The sequence below is a fragment of the Humulus lupulus genome, chromosome 8 (assembly GCF_963169125.1).
Source record: "Humulus lupulus chromosome 8, drHumLupu1.1, whole genome shotgun sequence".
Lineage (NCBI taxonomy): Eukaryota > Viridiplantae > Streptophyta > Magnoliopsida > Rosales > Cannabaceae > Humulus > Humulus lupulus.
Window position 1 is genome coordinate 37,355,467 of NC_084800.1, and position 16,252 is coordinate 37,371,718.

Genomic DNA, 16,252 nt, shown 5'->3' on the forward strand with positions numbered 1-16,252 from the left:
TCCCGATGATCATTTCTCTCCCATTTCTCTTTGGATTTTCAAGCCTTTTTGAGGAATCAAGCTAGGGAACCAAGCTTTGCCAAGCTAGGGTTATGTTCTACCATTGAAAAGGGTGCTAAGCTGAGATTGAGGTGAATTTTTAGCCATTAAAACTCTTGTTCTTGCTCTGTTTTTCTAGTTGAGTTTTAGCTGGTTTTTGAGTTGGAAAGTTGGGAATTGATGGGAGTTTTGGCTAGGGTTCTTGGGGTTGTGATGCCTAGGACATGTGGGGTTGGTTTTTGGGTTAATTTGACACTTAATTTGATGTTTGGAAGCATTGGAATCAAGTTGGGAATGGAGGAGTCATAGGGGAGAAGTTCAGGGGCACTTCAGGCTGGGTGTAGCGCTATAGCGCCAACAAGGGGGCGCTACAGTGCTACCTAGGGATGCTTGGAGCAGTTTTGGTTCTGAGAAGAACGCTAGGGTGCTAGTGGGTAGCGCCCCAGCGCTACCCTATTTCATTAGAATCTCGTTTTGTGTGTTTTTAAGGGTTTTTGGCTCAGGGTTTCAATCCTTAAGGCCCGGGATTGAATCTACTCACCGTGTGGGTACATTTCAGGGTCCCGAGAGTGGGGTTTGGGTCAAGATCTTATTATTGTTGATTTTCATTGATAGAGGTTATATTTGGTTATGACTAGGTGACCGCTAAATGATTAAAAGTTGATCGTTCTCATGGGTCGTTCTTGTTCTAATTCTCGCTCGAACTAGAGGGATGAAAACCACGTCCTATGTATATGACATGCATGACTATTCTTGATACATGTTGGATGTTTAAATATGATGCATGTGATGCACGAGAAACATGTGATTAGGGCATGCCATGAATATTGAATATTGAATATGAGATTGATCAGAGCTTGAGTCTCTGTTTTTTTGCATGATCCTAATTGTGCTAGCAATTGTTAAGTAAGCATGCTGAATACCCTGTATTTAGATATTTGACATGTGATATATGCTTTGTAGCATTGCTTACTTGGGTATGGCACTGCCTATTCAGAATCGGCACTGGTCGCGTTTTACTGACCTGAGAGTCAGAAACGGCATGAGCGTCATAAACGCAGAGTCAATAAAAGATTAGATCTAATCGATGTCAGCGTTGAATGACTCTAGGAGCATTAATGCTGGACCGACCCGAAGGTCGATGAAAATTATAAGCGCTTGGCTAGTCTAGGACTAGTTACTTAGGGCCAGGGCCAAAGGCCTAGGTGACTGTTTTGTTGGGTTTTATGCCCTTATAAAACCATGTCGGACATGTAGCACGATTTCATATTATCAATAAAAGTAGTAGAAATCATTTAGTTTGACAACCGTGTTGCTTGCTTGTTTTATTACATGATTATTGAAATAATACAAACATTTATAAAATCCCGAACATATGGATAGTTACAATTATAGTGACTAGGTCACAGTGGATTATAGTTGTAATTATATGTTCAAAAGAACGAGTCCTAAGATTAGATCAGTGCATTGGATTTTCACTGATTAGGCAATCTACGATATGATCTACTTACACATTCAGGGTGTGATGTCTTGTCCAGGCATCGACCAAGTAGATAAGATCTGATGTATTTAGTTACATAGGACTAGGACCGATATTGATTATTGATTGATAAATAAGTATCGTTGTTATCAAATCTAATCAATGTCACAACGTTGACCATAGGTTAAGTCGATCTTAATTCTGAGTGATAATATTCTGCTAATTATATTATTTAAATCTTTGACTTGTTCGTTACCAGCTTACCCTACGGTCTAGCCCATACTTACATCTTGAAGATTTATTAGTGTAATTGAGTGGGAGTATTATTCATAGATATGAAATCTATAACTTCTGTATGAGAAGTGAAAAGATGATTTCCTTAATTGCTTTGTTCAAAAGGTTAAATGATTGAGATCTCATTTCTGTGATTAAGTTCACGGAAATATCATTTATAAGGAACTTAGTGGGAGTTAAGGATAAAATACTGATGAGGGGTAAAACGGTAATTTGCACCCAGCTCGTTAGTAAGTCATCGATAGAGGATTGACTGATTGTAATGGTTATAACAATGGATAACGTATTTATGGTTTTGAAAATACGTTCTATGAATTCAAGAGTTCAATTCCGAGTCTATAGTGGAGTCACGAGGAATTAATAAGGTAGTGAAATTATTCGTAAATAAATTCACGGTAACTTGTTGGAGCTTGATTTCATGGATCCATGGTCCCCGCATCACCTTTGAGTAAATCATCTAGAATGTCTCAATTAATTGATTTAATTATCAATTAGGATTTTTAAAGTTGACTAGGTCAATTTTGGAAAATTTACAAAGATATGAGATTTAGAAAATAAAAGAGAATATTTGGGTAAATTTATTAATATTGATAAATTGGTATCAATATAAATAAATAATATTAAATCAAGTTTCAAATTATAATTAGTTAATTTGAATAAGGATTTAATTAATTAATTAAAAATAAATAAATAAAAGGTTTTGAATTTAGGCCCAGTTGGGATTTAAATTCAAAATAAAGAGATTTGGCCCAAGTCCATTTATGGCAGCCCACGACTTTTATTTTTGTTTATTATTTTTAATTAATTTAAATTTAAATAAATCTCATTAAGTTGCCTATATAAGGAATATGATATCTAGGGTTTTCTAAAGAAATTGAGTTTCAGTTGATTTGGGTAAGTGAAAACCTAGACACTCTAATCCTTTCTTAGCCACTTTCTCTTCTTCTTTTCTAGATCTCTATCTCATGTGTTGAGAACCAGCCCACACTAGTTCTAGATTGATCAAAGGCTTGGTGAGGAAGACTGTGTTGCTGATCTAGTTCAATCTCTTGATAATACTCTGCTACAGAAAGGAATCAAGAGTTAGAGAGATTGAAGGAAGGAGTTGTTCCAGTTCCGCTGCGTATTCGTAAGTTTCTACATCATTGTGTTTATGTTAATTTACGAATCTAATGTTCATATGTATGTCGTGTTATTCTATGTTTCTATTATGTGTTTGGAAAAATAATAGGAAGCATGCATCTAGATTTAAATTTCAAGATCCTACATGTTTTGTCATATGGCTAAGGGAACGGAATCCCATGTTAGTGACCCTGTGGTTACTTAGCAGGTTTATGCTGGTGACTGTTTCACCAGATACCTACCTTGTTTAAGCTAGTTAAAGGATCACTTATTTGTAAAGCCCTGATGACCCTATCGTCACATTGCTAATGGGAACGGAACCCACCTTAGTGACTTTTACAACTGTCACTCTTCTATTTAGGGCTATAAGCCCAGCATGGTTACCGGAACCACTAGTGTTAAATTACTTATCTGATTAGGATTGACTTGATAGTCATCCACTCAGGAGGGCACGATTCCTTATCCTAGATATCCATCATTACGTGAACTTATTTGCTGCTTGAATAGGGATATATTTGCTAGGCATGCGTCTTATGATTTGATGACATGTTATTACTGATCATGAGCATATTAAGTTTTCTTGCTGGGCTTTGGCTCACGGGAGCTATGTGGTGCAGGTAAAGGCAAAAGAAAGCTAGACCATCCTTGAGTTGAAGAGCTTAGGTGACGATGTGTACATATACGGCTGCTCGACCGCCACGGCCGAGGGTTGAAAGAGGAACTAGGGTTAAACCCTGTCTTGCCGCTTAGATCGGCTGCTTGTAAATGTTTTCTTGTAATAGATCTTTAAATTATATTTTTGGGTTCCCAATGTATACAGTAAACGTTCTAATAAAACGTTATATATTAACCGAAATTTTTAATCCCTAAACCGCTAATCATACTTAGTTATACGATTTTGGCCAAATGACTCAATTAGTGAGTTTAAAACTGTTTATAAGGCACACTGTAACGGTCCCTGGAGTTTAGGGCGTTACACGTGCACCCAGCTGGAGTGCCACCTGTTAATGCAGCAGGTGTGCCTTATGAGAACCTTGCTGTCGTGGCGCAAGATCTGCCAGCGGGTGTGCCACCTACACACCCAGTTGGAGCTGGAGCCCCCACCTACGTCGCAAGAGCGTGGCAAGAGCATAGTCGATGACAACCTTGCTCCAGGGTAGAAGAAGGTTCGTCGAGCCCCTGAACACAAAAAGGCCCCGAGGCCAGCAAGCAAAAAAAAGTGGGAGGGTGCCCAAGGACATCGCCAGGCTGCATGCGCTTGGGGTGCCGCAGACGTTCTGCCTAGACGCGCCGAGATTGGCCACGCCAGGCCTGGAGGAGGTGTCCCCTCAACACCTTGCCAGCGTTGCAGAACCTGTGGCCCAGGGGCCATCCAGAGGAACATTTTCATTCACCAAGAGAATTGCTTAAGCATCTTGGTTAACAATGAAAACATCGAGTCCGATGGGGAGATCGAAGTAGGGTATCCCGAGGACAATAGTTGCCATTAAGGTCAACCAGACCTGCGAAATGGTTTAAATGCTTGTAGGGGTATTGCAGCCTCCTGGAACAACCCCGGAAAGAAAGGTTAGCCAGATCTCTGAGACGATCTTAATGCTCGGAAGAAAGAACACCCACTCAGAGTGTTAATCAAGACCGCGACCCTCTCCATGTAGAATTGGAGAGCTTGAAAAAAATTATGCTCAGGATGACCCAAAGATAAGGCCAGAACTACGACTCGGAAGACAAGGATGGGGAGCCATGTGCTCCCCACATAGTGGAAGCCCTGTTGCCACGAGGCTTCAAGATGCCTGTCATCACGTCTTATGATGTCAGCACGGATCCTACCAACCATATGTCATAGTTCAATCGATTAATGTCGGTGCATCGTGTCTCCGAGGATGCGAAATGCCACGTATTCCTGTTGACCTTGACAGGTTCGGCGGACGAATGTTTCAAGAAACACAAACCAAAGTCCATTCACTCATGGCACCAGCTCTCCTCTTCATTTTGAAAACAATTCATAGCGGCTAAAAAGGTGAGCTTTAAGATCAACGCCTTTGCCAACATAAAGCAAGGTCCTCCGAGACTCTCAAGGCCTACATCAAGCGTTACAAGGAGGAATGACCTGGGAAGCTAAGCTAGTCGATGAGCGAAGTAACCTAAGTGTCATGGGACCCCTAAGCCAAGACCTGGGAAAAATCCTAGCATCGAAAAAATCCAAGTAACGTGAGGATAGACCTAAGGTATTCTCCCAAGGACAGCGCGCGACCGATGAACGAAAACCAAGTCCCAATCCTCGAGATGTGAACAGAATCCCAAGTCGTTTATACTTGGGCATAACCCCAATATAATCACCCTGGCGATGAGAAATCCAAGTAACGCGAGTGCTGACTTGAGATGTGAACGAAGATCTAACGTGCGAGGCCCATCCTTAGGACGTGAAATTCGGTTGCATGCTCTTGGGACTTAGAGACCACGGACAACGAGTTCACGACTTCCCCGTGGCGGAGGTCTGAGTATCTGTAATCGGGGGCAGGGCGGAAAGCCCAAAATAGCATTCCAAAGATAATGCACCTCGAGGCGCGATTATACTTGATGGCCTTAAAGTTACTTCCGAGGAGAACGAGACTAGGAAGAAACACTAAATGCCCAAAACGTCAATTCTGACATAGGAAACCTAGAACCCTACAACGCAATAGACTTTCTAAGGCTCGAGTTGTTGGGACTTGGGAGCCTAGGACCATCAAGTGTTCCACTTGACGAGCTGTTAAAGTTAACTTCGAGGATTGCGCACCTGGGAGACAACACTAAGCGCCCAAAGCGTCTAAACACAGAGAGAGATCTCCAAGCTCTAAGTATAATGGATGGACTAAACCCCGAGTTGTTGGGACTCGGGGATATAGGGCAGCATTACGTGAGACAAGTAATGGTGTCTCCACAGCCTCGTGCACTGGGGACTGTTGAGCACTCAATAAGCATTTTGTCTTGGTTTCTGGGTAAACTATTTGCAGGAGTGGACAGAGACAAGTAATGGTGTCTCCATCTAGATGAGGTTAGTATAATGTACAGAAAGTACATTCTAGTAGTCATACTGGGATAGAAGTTCATGCCAGTTTTGATACAAGTTGTGAAATTGGCGGAATGTGAAATGTATTGCTATAGTCCAGACTCTGATGGAGATCCTTTTCTTGAGAGAGGGGTCATGTAAGTTTCCATACTATCGTCACATACTACAGGTTGTTACATGTCCTCACTGGTGACTGGTTCTTCTTTTCTTTTTATTTTCTTCTTTTAGATGGTCATTCAATTTATTCTTTTATAATATAGAAAACTTAAGCGGGTTGTGGGTTTTCGTTTCTGTTGTTTAAGGTATGCTTAAACATTCGAACTCCTTTGAATTTTGTGTTTTACATTTGTTACATTTGGGATATTCTTTTGGGGCTTATCTCCGCTATGTGCTGTAGTAACATGGTGTCTGGTGAATTCCTCATTTATGTTCTGCGTTATGAGGAAGATGGATAAATTTTTGATGTTGTGGACATGGTGTTACTTGTTAGGGTACTATATGTGAATTATGTCAAAACTCATGACATCCCTCTAGCTATATTAACTTTCTAGGTTCTGTACCCTTGTGACCCGAGTAGGAGTAGTAGGTTAGCCTTTTAATTTTGTTGTGTATATTGTTTGTTCTTAGTCGTATGCACGAGGCCATGAGCCAAAGATTATATGTGTATTATAATATATTTTTCTTAATTTAAGAAGAATCTGAAACTTTCTTTCAAACGTAAGCTCTGCTGGAAATGTAGCTGTATCAGTTTCTTGTGTGCTCTTCCCATCCAAAATTCATGCTACAGAAAACTGTTTATATTTATGTGTTTTTTTTTTAGTAATGATATGTTAATTAAAATTATGCACTAAAATATTACATCAGCCGACGTAGCAGTTTCATTTGACCAATCAAATTTATTTTAAGTAGGATGTACTGTTTTAGAAACAGTGTCACATCAGTTGGTGTAATATTTTGGTGCATAATTTTAGTGCACACATCATTATTTTTTTTTATTGAAGATCCCAAAATGAAGAGTTCAAATGTGCCCATGGGTTATGGGTGACAGAATTGACCACTCTAACTTCTGAGATATCTAGTTGTAGCATCTCAATTTTAAATCTGCCCAAGGCTTTGTTTGGATTATAGTTATAAATTTTATATGAACTTTATTTTAAATTTGTAAAAATCAAAGCAAAGAAAATGCAATCTCACCATCTTTTTATTTCAAAATTAAATAATGGGACAATTCATATTCTAAGCAATGATCTTGATTGAATTGAATAGCTGATGGTACTTTTATTTCATCATTGACGTGAAAATTTTCATTTTAATTTGTATAACTTCAAAATGTCTATATAAATCTTTTGTCATAGAATCAAGTTTCGACAAACCAATTCTACCAAAGTCCGTGATTTCTTGGAGGGACCTTGTTGGCTCAAGTTTGCTAGGGCTGTTCTGTTGGTTATTTTTTGAGCTTTATTGTCGACATTTTTGGGTGTGATTTTGTCTTGTATTAGTAGATGGGTTTATATTTTTTTAGAACCTTGTTTTTTTCCATTATCTGTTTGGACTCTGTGTTTTGACAAATTATTTTTTGGACCCTATATTTTGTAAAATAGTTAAAATAGAACTCTAAACTCAATTTTGATGAAGAAAAAATTGAATATAACAATACAGTTTTTAAGCAGAATGATTTTATTTTTGTTCTGAATTGTTAGTTTGGTAAATTATTTGTGATTTTACTTGAAAAAACATTGACCAAAATTGAGTTTATGGTTCTATTTTAACTATTTTACAAAACATAGGGTCTAGAAAGTAATTTGTCAAAACACAGGGTCCAAACATGTAATAGAAAAAAACACAGGGTCCAAAAAAGTATAAACCCTTAGTAGATTAGTATTTAGCAACTAAAAAAAAAGAAAAAAGAAAGTAAATGAATGGCATATGCTATTGTATTATTCAACATCATTCCTTCTATCATTTACATTTTATTCACTTGTTTTTCTATCCTATATTTTCAATCTTGCCTAAGCATTAGTTCAAATAAACTAATACACTACACGTCACATGCATTGCGTCAGACGATAATTAATTAACATTGCAGCCCACTAAGAACTCATTTATAGAGTAGGAGGAAGAGACCACTAATTATATATATAAAATAGGATCAACCTTGATACGTAGGATAGTCAGAAGGAGATATGGCAGAGAATAAGGGTGCTGTTTGTGTTACAGGAGGAACCGGGTTTATTGGTTTATGGTAGGGGTGAACATTTGACCTGAAAAATCTGACCCGGCCAACTTGAATTTTTGCAAAATCCATCAAATTCGGGTGAAATCCGATCCGAACCTGAACATAATTAAAAAAAATTACCAAGACCCAATTTGTAAAAAATCAACATTACCAAACTAACAACAAAGTTTTAAAAAAAAAATTGTATTTTTGAATTTTTTTACCAAGACTTATTTTCGGTCCAAAGCCCATTTTTGGACCAATCCCACCTGAAACCCGACCAAATCCGACCCGACCAAACCTGAAACCCGAAAATTTCGGACTGGATTCGGTACCATTTTCTTCCACCTGAAACTCGCAAAACCTGAACCCGGTGCACCCGAAAACCTGACTTGTGTACACCCGTAGTTCATGGCTGATTATGAGGTTGCTTCAACATGGTTACTCTGTCAGGACTACTATTCGTCCTCACCCAGGCACATAAGAGCAACTCCAATGGGAATTGCTCAAAGGAGTGCTTGTCAGTCATGGGGTAAGTGGTGGGGTAGGCTGATGATGTGGAAGGGTTTGATTTAAAAGAAAACTAGCAACGTTGCACAGCAGCAGCAACGTTGCTTTCATTTTTTTTTTTTTTAAAAATTCTTTTTTTTGATTGGTTAAACTTAATAAAAAAGTATTAATTTGACAATTTAAGCATCTCCCCGTTGGAGTTGCTCTAACATTACTTATCATTATATATACATGATATCTGTTCTTGTTTGATTTAATGTCTACCAGAAGTACTGTTATACTAAAATGTAGTATTATTTCTGAGAGCTAAGTTTATATTATGCCATATTAGAATAATATATTGAATTTTTTGACTTCTAATAAGATGGGATGGTAAGGCCTTAGGCTTTGTATTCGAAGGTCAGAAGTTTCTAAACTAACAAGCTGTATTTATCTTTATTTTAACCATAAGTGGTTGGGTGTACAAGTGTGTTTGGGAGGGGAGAGGAAAGGAGTTCAAATCCTGATTCTGTCAAAAATAAAAGATAAAGATAATGGTGTATTATAGTATAACCTTTAAATAAGAGCCGCTGTGGTATATGCATGCAAATAGACCTATATGGATAGACAAGCACATAACACATATTTCTTGACCCTAAGCAATATTTGTTGGACAGTAGGCAAGATCAGAGACATCAGCTTCCTCACAAGCCTGCCATAGAGCCACAGAAAAGCTCCAAATTTTCTATGCAGATCTCGACCAACCAGTTAACTTTGACGCAGCCATTAGAGGGTGCACTGCGGAGTGTTCCATGTGGCTCACCCTGTCGATATTTTTGACGCAATACCTGAAGAGATAGTGACCAAAAGAGCTGTTGACGCAGCCCTAGGCATACTAAAGGCATGCCTAGCTTCAAACACTGTGAAGCGAGTTGTCTGCATTTTAGTATATTGGCCAGTGGCAATGGGCAGCCAGTGATTGAAGAGAGTTCATGGTCTGATATTGAGTTTTATAGGTCTCAAAAGCGCACAGGGGTTTCGTATATGGCTGCTAAGACCAAGACAGAAAGAGCAGTTGCAGACTTTGCTGAGAAGTTCGGTTTGGATGTTGTGACTTTAAACCCTTCATTGGTTGTGGGTCTTTTTATTTGTCCCTGTCTTCCTCAATCTGTGGCCTTTGGACTCGCCATGATTATGGGTACATTTATATATTACACACACACGCACACACACATTTCACTAGAGACTTTAGGACTATATATTAATTTCTAAATGGTTTTATTTATGTAGGTAATAAAGATCAATATGAGCGCATTGTCAAAACACATTTGGTACACATAGATGATGTTACTAGTGCACATATATTTCTTTTTGAAAATCCTAGTGCAAGAGGGAGGTACATATGTTCTTCCGACCAAATTTCACTTACTGAAGTGTATGAATTGCTCTCTGCCAAATTCCCAGAATTTCAAATCCCTACAAAAGAGTGAGCCCTCTCCTCTATCTTCTCTCTCGTGTCATTATATATATATATATATAAAAATATATATATTGTTTAATTTTTTAATTTTTTTGGAAGTCTTGTCACACAGATCTTTGGAGAATATTAAAGGTTTCAATATTGCATCCCTCTCATCAAAGAAGCTCTTGGATTCTGGATTCAATTACAAATATGGTCTTCATGATATGTTTGAAGGAGCAATTAAATGTTGCAAAGAAAAGGATATCCTTTAATTTCTGTTTTGAAGTATCTGCACAGGGTAAATCTTGTCTTTATTATAGTAGCTTTCAACAATTATAATATGGTGTTTATAAAATTACTAATAAAAGGCTTGTTATGAAAACAAAATCATTCTCTTGACAAATTCAACACATTCACACTAACAACTTTTCAAATTGTACAAATCAATTACAAAAATATATCTATAATTTCTTTCAAGTGAAGTAAAATATCTATTATTCTAACCTCTTCAATACAGTCCATGGATGGTTGGAGGGAATCAAAGGTTGTAAAGTCTACCTTGTTGACATGACAGAACAGATGCTCTTGGATTTTAAATCTTTTATATATGTATATATCTTAGTTTGTTGGAGGAAAATGGGTTTCTTTAAAACGGACTTGCGTCACCTTCTTTATTTTATATTTTCTTGTGATTGTTTCTTAATATTAAGCTATAGAAGTATAAATTGTGATTTGGACCACTAATTTCCATATTATATATATAATCATATACTTTTTGGTTGTTAATGAGACCTAATAAACAATGTGTCATAAGGATTAATCAGTATTTGGTATGGCCTTTTGCTGTTGGAAGTATATGATTAAAGCCAACGTCACAATAGCAATTTATCTTCATATTTTGTGGTGTGGCATTTGCTGTTGGAGTCGAGATACATATGTTTAAAGCGACATCTGCCTTGACAATTTTGTAATTTCTAGATGTATGTTTAAAGTGACGTAAAGCCTCAAATTTTGTTTTAATCTTTTTTTTTTTTAAACGAGAAATAAGGTCTCAAATTTTGTTTTACATCCAAGCGCAAATTAAAGAATATTCTTCTCTTTGCAAGATTGAATTGCTCCATCGAACATATCATCAAGGCCAAACTTGAACTTGAATCCAGAATCCAATAGCTTCCTAGATGAGAGGGCACATATTGTATAACCTTCAATGCCCTCAAAGGATCTGTGACACAATATCAACAAAACCCTCATCCTCAAACATATTGGAGCATATTATATATATATATATATATATACATATATTAGAATAAAATACACAATAATGATGATGAGGGGAAACTCACTCTTTTTTTGGAATTTGAAAATTTGGGTATTTTTCAGAAAGAAATTCAGACATTCCAGTCAGTGAAAGTTCGTCCGATGAACAAATGTACCTCCCCTTAGCGCTAGCATTTTCATAAAGAAATATATGTGCACTAACCACATCATCTATGTGTACCATATTCATTCTTAGAAGGTACTTGTACATATTATATCGGTCACCTGTATAATAATTAATAATCAAAGAGATAAGAATATCACATACATGTAATTAATAAAATACATTAGTTAATTTTAAATGATTCTAATCAATGAATAAAGGTGTACCTAAAATCATGGTGAGTCCCAATGCCACGGATCCTGGAAGAGTGGGGCAAATAAATGGACCTATAACCAAAGAAGGGTTTAAGGTGACAATATCAAGTCCAAATCTCTCTCCAAATTCTAACACTGCCTTTTCTGACTTGGTCTTGGCAGCTACATAGGAAAGTCCCATGAGATTTTGAGACCTATACGACTCGACATCACACCATGAACTCTCGTCCGCCACTTGTTGACCGATTTCACTAAACGAAACAGCAGCTGAGCTAGAGGTGTAGACAACCCTGTTCACAGTCTTTGAAGCTATGCAGGCTTTTAGTATGCCTAGGGCAGCGTCGACGGCTCTTTTGGTTAGCGTTTCTTCGGGCTCTTCGTCGACTATAGTGACGGGATGAGCCACATGGAACACCCCACTGCACCCTTCAATGGCTGCATTGAAGCTCTCCGGTTGGTTCAGATCTGCATGGAAGATCTGCAGCTTCTCTGAGGCTCCTGGTAGGCTTGTAAGGAAGCTAATGTCTCTTATCTCTTTCTTCTCCTCTGTCGTCCAACATTATACTTACATTAATAATTTAATTCGAATATTCTGATTATGTATCATTATATTGTAAGAAATATAATGGGTGAAAATCATCTAATTTTGTAATGTGGTCTACTTTTAATAATTTTTTACAAAATGACATATGTCTAAATTTCAACTAATTGTCTAAATTTTTAGACCAGACTATTTTGTAAAAAATTATTAAAATTAAACTAGAGTGCAAAATGACTTTAAAAAATAAGTCATTTTGCTAAAAGAATGATACTCATAGTTCACTCTTGCAAAGTAAGATTGGATGGTGTAAGATTTAATAGTTTTTATTATGTAATTTTGTTATGAAATTAACGAGAATATATATTTTTTTAAATAATTTTAAGTATAAGATAATATTTTAATCTTGACTTTAGAATAATTTTATTGTATCCAATTTTCAAATTTCAAAAAGAAGAAAAATTTACAATTTTGCATCATTGATTTAATCTAATTTTACTTTCTAACGCAACGCGACCATATTGTTACTGAATATCTCTATGAAAATTTTAGAATATACTACGTGACAAAACTAGCAGATGGCATATATTTGTTAATTATTTTTACATTTCAATATATATATACGGATTTTCGTTTAGGAAAAATTATTTAAATTAGAGTATAATTTGCACGCGTGCTTGATTAATTGACCTATTTTACTTTTGTATAATCTTGAGATCCACCAGCCATGATAGACAACCATAATTATTTAATTTGTTACACATATATAGTTAACTTCTGTAAATGAGTGAGAAACAATGAAACAATATATAGCACATATATAGCCCTATAATTAACATTAATTGTACGAGTTTCATGTATGTACCATACTGTTTATTAGATGAGAACTAAGAGATATACTTGGAAAAGGTTAGATATTGAAGTAAAATTAAGGCGATCACACACAAACATATATATATAATATATATATATATACCAGTTGCAGTTGGGTCATCGGGTCGAATAGTGGCTCTAACAGTGTAACCATGTTGAAGTAGCCTCATAATTAGCCATGAACCAATATATCCCGTTCCTCCTGTTACGCATACAGTTCCCCTATGCTGTTGGTCTCCCATATTAATATTATCTTATATAATTAAGAGCTTCAAACTGATGCTCTCCCTAGATCTCTCTCTCTATCTATTTATATATGTATATATAAGCTAATACGCATTATTGTCATGGAAAGCTACGTTATCTTTGACGTAATGTGCCTATAATTTAGTTCATAGTTTGATCCATGGGACGTTAGGAAAAATGCATGTACAAGTAGATAGAAGAGTTTGGAGACGTAATGGACAAGAGAGAAAGTTATTAATACACAACAACGCAGCTCATGGACACTATTGGGACGACCGATGGGCTTGGCCGGCTGGGACATTCGATTAGCCCATACCATACGTTATGTGGTATATGGGCTAATTAATGTCACTCTTCAAAATTGAAATTTGTTCTAAATTTGCGCGATGCTGTTGTCTATACTATTTAGTGTTGTTTGTGTACAAAAGATCTATCCCCGAAAGAAGAAAGAAATTAGTTCCTACACCATCTTTTATGATTTATTATGCACAATATAAATTCACAATGTATTCAAGACACTCCTCTATAGTCAATTAAACAACCAGCTCAATTTAATTATGAATGTCCACAAGTGATTGTACCTATTATTTTCTATACTCCACCCCTTGATGTTTGAAAATAGAATTTAATCTTTTAACTCCAATGGTATTTAAGTCTAATGGTTCTTCACTTTGCAAGTGGGCCTGACTTTGGTAGCCCACATATCTCAAACTTATTGATAAGTTAAACTGGACTACTTCACTTTCTCAAGTGGGCAAAGAAAAAAATTATAAAGAAATTTTTTTAAATTGTGAAAGTTTGTGTAGAAAAATTTCAATAATTTGCTCATTAAGTTTGCTCACTAACTACTTAATGAGTATAATATCAAAATTCAAAATACTAACATTAACCTTATTATATGTTTGTAGTTTGTCTACGTCATTTACTCCATTAACTAAAAGTTTGAAAGGTGTTTATAATCTCAACCTCTCCTCCCAAATGGCGGAGCACAAGACATAGAAATAGAAACAAAAAATATTGAAATAGTTGCCAATATCAAAACTGAGAATTGTGCTTATGACCCACAAAAAAAAAGATCCCAACACACCTGTTACGACATGTTTCTCTTGCAAAGCGTCATATAGAACCAATACGATTCCCATTTCCATCAGGCAGATATTCAAAGTTTACAAATGCAGATAGAAACCTTGCCATTTTTGTTTTCGATGAAGGACAATGTGATATATACGAAATTCTCACAAGTTCGGTAAATCCTTAAATTCGTAAATTAATCCAAATAATTAATTGAACTTCTAAATTTTTAATACAAATGAACTCTACTCATTTTTAAAATGATCGTTACCAAGTTAATTCATTTATTGTTTTACTATATGATTAATAACTTATAAATTGTTTACCCTTCTCATGTTGCAAAATATAGCTTATTTCAAGACAGTAATGTACTGGTAAAATTCTTCCCTCTAGAATTTGGAATCGAGTTACGATCACAACAAATGGATATTCAGATCGATATAAACTTGTCACATTGTACACGAACGGTTTCCACAAACTTGGAGGATTTTCCAGTTGGGAATACCATCCGTTTCAATGCCTCTCATCATATGTACACAAAAGTACTAAAAAACAAGAACAACAAGAGAATGAAACATATCACTGCCATGTTCGAAGTCATCATCTACTGCTATATGGAAACAATGAAGATAATTTCATTAAATTATTTGATCTTACAAATGGGACTATTAAAATGAATTGTGATATGGGACTTCCCTTACAACCACTCCTATTTTCAACACCAATTGCCTGGAGTAGCAATGAAGAAGTCATTCTACATTCAACCAAGGGACTAGGACTATGGGATATAGACCAACCTCAGCCAGTTCAAATGAGCCATCTCCCATCAATGGGAAGGCATGTCAGGGCCTTTACTACTATAAAAGATTTCAATGACAACCAAGTATAGTGCGAAAATAGGTCATAATTATCTCTTAGCTTAGTCTCAAAGATACGTGATCATAATTTCTTCTTAAAATAAATAACTTCATTCATCATAATTGTACTTAATCATAATTGTACTTTATGAAATATTAAACACAGGGTAACGATGAATGGTGTCAACGCGACATACTGTACCAGTCAAGGCTTGTTCTTGTTCAACTCTAGAAGTCTAACTGTTAAAGTTATTAACTTACCCAACAAATTGAAGATGTCTTCAGCATTAGCCTCAATGGATATTCAATCCTCCTTGGCGTAAGGGCTTCATCTATGTCAAAATATTATCAGCAACAAAACAAGGTAGTGGATGTAGACATAAGAGGAAGTACTCCAATTACAAGCTACATACTTCGAGGGATCCAAAAACAGTTACAATTAGATACAAGACTTATGCAAGTGTGGTCGAATGGTGAAAAAGTATTAGCGCTAAACCTGATGAGTGTATACGTTTTTTATCACTACAACATAGATTACATAAGCATGGTTGAGGATGTTCTACTACCTCCAATACGGCTCACTCATACAATCGACACTTCTCAGTTGGTTGAACCAATTTTTCATGCAATTGATAAGAAAATAATAATTTCCTCATTCACTAAGCTGCCAATGTGGTATTCACTTTAAACCTATGTATTGAGAATATTTCAACTAAACTTATGATATTGTATTAAGAATATTTTAACACTTAATTTATGTAAACACTAGTTGCAAGATATTAACATGTTTGTGTCCAACATATATCAATCAAGCAAGTAGTGACTCTCCTAATTAATCAACCATCTAAATAACATTTTCCCATACCTAACTGAGTTAGTGAT

The 16,252-nt window shown here is 36.2% G+C and overlaps 1 protein-coding gene and 1 pseudogene across 1 annotated transcript; one reads left to right on the forward strand and one right to left on the reverse strand.

The window, feature by feature from the left end:
• Positions 1–8,167: 8,167 nt before the first annotated feature.
• LOC133793702 (vestitone reductase-like) lies at positions 8,168–10,489 on the forward strand (annotated as a pseudogene).
• Positions 10,490–11,230: 741 nt separating this feature from the next.
• On the reverse strand, positions 11,231–13,438 carry LOC133793703 (vestitone reductase-like). Its single transcript, XM_062230999.1, has 4 exons — positions 13,300–13,438; positions 11,798–12,310; positions 11,494–11,692; positions 11,231–11,372 (listed from the first exon to the last, which is right to left on the reverse strand). The coding sequence occupies exons 1-4, from the start codon at positions 13,436–13,438 to the stop codon at positions 11,231–11,233; spliced, it is 993 nt and encodes a 330-aa protein (XP_062086983.1).
• Positions 13,439–16,252: the final 2,814 nt, after the last annotated feature.